The 3,488-nt window shown below is 49.1% G+C and overlaps 1 protein-coding gene across 1 annotated transcript; it reads left to right on the top strand.

The window, feature by feature from the left end:
- Positions 1-1,702: 1,702 nt before the first annotated feature.
- LOC144162397 (cyclin-A1-like) lies at positions 1,703-2,272 on the top strand. Its single transcript, XM_077692907.1, has one exon. The coding sequence runs from the start codon at positions 1,703-1,705 to the stop codon at positions 2,270-2,272; it is 570 nt and encodes a 189-aa protein (XP_077549033.1).
- Positions 2,273-3,488: the final 1,216 nt, after the last annotated feature.

Raw genomic sequence — 3,488 nt, 5'->3', positions numbered from 1 at the left:
AAAGAAGCTTGTGGCAAAGTGGGGGCGATTTCGAGGTTCCCCTTCATCGTAACCACAGCAGTTTTTTGGCTCAGTTTCATCGTAGTAGGCTGCGTCCACGAAGGCGACCGTAGGAAGGTCTCCATAATGTTTGCTTGAGGATATCGCTCTTGCCTCGACGTCTGAGTAGATACACTAAGTGTTTACATATACTAACCAGTCAATGTGAATGTATCTATACTTCTGTGCGCAACACACCACCTCCATCACCATCGCAATTACCATAGCCATTCCATCGTTTTTTTTTAAATTTTATTCGGAATTTTCGTGTGCATCTTACATACGAAACTGGGAGAAGTCGTTCGACTAACACCACCAATATCATTTAAAATACTTCGCTACCTTTCTCCTACCAGTGCTGGAGTAAACTCGTATTTTATTTTAAAGCGGAGTGCAATGCATCAACCCGGAAGTGCACTAGAGCACAAGGCGAGGGCTCTAAAATGGAAGTGCTCTCGTTTAGTGTCCAAACTATCAAGCCCTAAGGAATTCCTCTCACGTTGTTTATTCAACTTTTGGCAATCAGAAATTGCCACGGTACTGAGGCGAAAGGCCACTGTAATAGTCGCCTGACTAGGCCTCTAGCACCTGACAGCGCAATTGACAGGAACAGAAGCGAGTATACATGCCTAAATAAATACAAATATGCATGCACACTTTTAGCGTAATAATTCGAAATAATACATAACACAAATACATATGTCTGAAGAGAAATACACGCTTATCTTGCGTGACAAAATTAAAATAAAATTACCGTGGAATCCCCCCTTTTTTGTAAGGGAAACAAAAATAGCGTAAATACACACAATACACAAAACACAAACTTCTCCCCGGACCAAGTGAGCGAAAGATTTTCGCCTCCATTGATTCTGTGGAAGCCGGGTCAACCTACGAAGAGCGTGAAGGGCGAGAATACTTTCGGAATGACGTCAGCACAAAATGAGAAAAAGGGAGAAGGAAGAAAACAGCCCTTGGCGGTTCTGCTCGAGCATCGCGCGCGGCAGTTCATCGGGGCCGACCCGGGAATTGCGGTGGCCAGCGACCGCCCAGAACTTCGGCTCGCTGCATGAACGAATGGAGGGCGATGGCCACTGAAGAATCGCGGTGAGCGGGCCTCATTCGAGAGGGAAAAGCTCCGGAACTCAAGTACAGTTACCACGTCGGGACGTGATGCTGGCGACAGATCCCTCGACGACAACAAGAACCAGAGAACCCTAAACAAGATCCCCGAGCAACCTGAGAAGGCCGAGGAGTTCGTGCAGGAGACCGTAACCAACAGGCAGGCCCTGAGGGAGCTTTCGTCTAATCCGGATTCCCAACCGTCGCCCAGGGGAGATTGGCGCAAGCGGGAGACGGCTCCGGCAGGCAGGTCATTGGGACTACCTGCTTCTTTTGAAAACTCGTTTTCTCTAAGTGACCTCGATGTACTGGAAGACTCATCGTCTAACGATGCCCCGACCGGGAATGCAAAAGAGGACGCACATGACGGGACTGGTCTTGCTCTCGCGCAGTTTTCCACGTGAGAGGGAGATGATGCCGGCATCATTTGTGCAGGAGGTCCCGAATGTGGAACTGCAGCAGCGCCCATCCAGAGCCTCGCCGATTTCCAGGGGGCTGAAGGGAGCCTTCAGGTGTCCTGAACCCAACCATCCGCACATTCGACATGTCCTACACTGAAACTCGGGATAAAGAGATGAGCGAACTGTACTGGCATGACGTGTACAACCACCTGAGGAACCGAGAGCAACAGCTTCTGCCAGACCCATGGTACATGCACAGACAGCCGCACATTGCTTCGTATATGCGCAGCGACCTCGTGGACTGGATCGTAGCCTTGGCTGATGAATACGGCCTTCACGATGAGAAACTGTTCTTGGCAGTTTCCTACATCGACCGCTTCCTGTCCCTGATGTCTGCGCAGCGAAACTGTCTCCAACTGCTCGGCACAGCTGCTCTGTTCACTGCGTCCAAGTTCGAGGGAGGGTACCAGCTACGATGCAGAGAGCTGCTCTATGCCACCGGTGACATCTACACCAAAGAGGATCTGCTGTGCATGGAACAAGAGATGCTCAAAGTTCTTGACTACAACATTTGTGCCCCGACCATCTACTACTTCCTGCGGCGTTTGGGGGAAGTCAGCAAGGTCCCGGCGGTGTCAGAATTCTGGCCCAGTACTTTTGTGAGCTCGCCCTGCTGGACGATGACCCGTACCTGCGGTTCCCTGCCAGTCTGATTGCTGGCGCTTCCCTGAGCCTCGCTAATCACACTCTCGACCGGCCACCGTGGGGGCGTGAGCTCGCTGAGTACTCTGGGTACCAGGTTGCCCATTTCCAGGAGTGCCTCCACTGCCTTCACACAAGTGTGTCTAACGCATCAAGACGCTCGCAGAAGGCCATCAGAAACAAGTTCAACACAGCAAGATATCTCTACGTCGCCTGTCTCAAACCCTCCACTAGCCTTCCCAGCTGATGTCTTCCAAAGATGCATGACCTCCACGAATAAACCCCCGAGGAGGCTTCTCTCTATGATGAGAACCTTTGGAGTTAATTTTTTCGTACCACTTAAACATTTTCATTCCTTCCTTTGCTTTAGATAATATAACGTGGAGTTAAGGTATTATACAGCGCAATGGTCGGCAAAATATTTATAATCACTTGAGTGATACTTAAAATGACAAATGGATAGAAAGCAGTATTCCAGATGAGCATCTTCATTCCATTCCAATTCCATGCCGGGGAATTACAACTTGCCGCGATGCATTTACTTTCAATTCCTCGTATTGACTAAACATTGCCCATTCCCACTCCTGGAAGAGAGGGTGAGTCCAATTCCATATCTAAAATTAAACGTAGAAACTTGCCAGTGATGCTTTATCGAGTTACCGATGCATTTTATATGAAGCTTATCGACGCTATCATGCGCATTAAAACTGCGAAAATCTGCAAAACATGCCCCCTGTAACAGATGTTGATCGCTGGCAGCCAATTGAGGATATATCTTGTGCCAAACAGCTGCCTTCCTAATGCAAAGTAGGGCAGTATTTCCGGGAGTATTTTCATGTTCAGCATGCTTTAGTGGCTTGCTCTTCCGCGACGCGAGAGGATGCAGCTGTTACGTTGATTTCTGCTTTTTCTGTTTCGATGCACAGGCTGTGGCGTGCTGTTTTATTATCTGCTTCGCGTCCCATCGCACCGGCGGGATTAGTCTGAGTAACTCACAGGAATGTCTTGTGCGTAAATTACTCACATATATATGCACGGCTAACTCACTGAACTAAATTAAGCTCTCCGTCTCGAGCGAGAACTCCTAATGTTCGAACCTGCCCAGCTGCATACCAGGATCGTCCACAGACGTAAATATACTCTCGCTGCGAGGGAGGTAGTACGGGAGTATGGATTCTTCGCCAGTTTCATGGCGCACGCGCCGCATGGCATGAATTTGTACGGGCC

Source organism: Haemaphysalis longicornis, unplaced genomic scaffold (assembly GCF_048455015.1).
Source record: "Haemaphysalis longicornis isolate Haplotype H1 unplaced genomic scaffold, Haemaphysalis longicornis Haplotype H1 scaffold_1, whole genome shotgun sequence".
Taxonomy (NCBI): domain Eukaryota; kingdom Metazoa; phylum Arthropoda; class Arachnida; order Ixodida; family Ixodidae; genus Haemaphysalis; species Haemaphysalis longicornis.
This window is presented reverse-complemented; position numbering and strand designations above follow the sequence as displayed.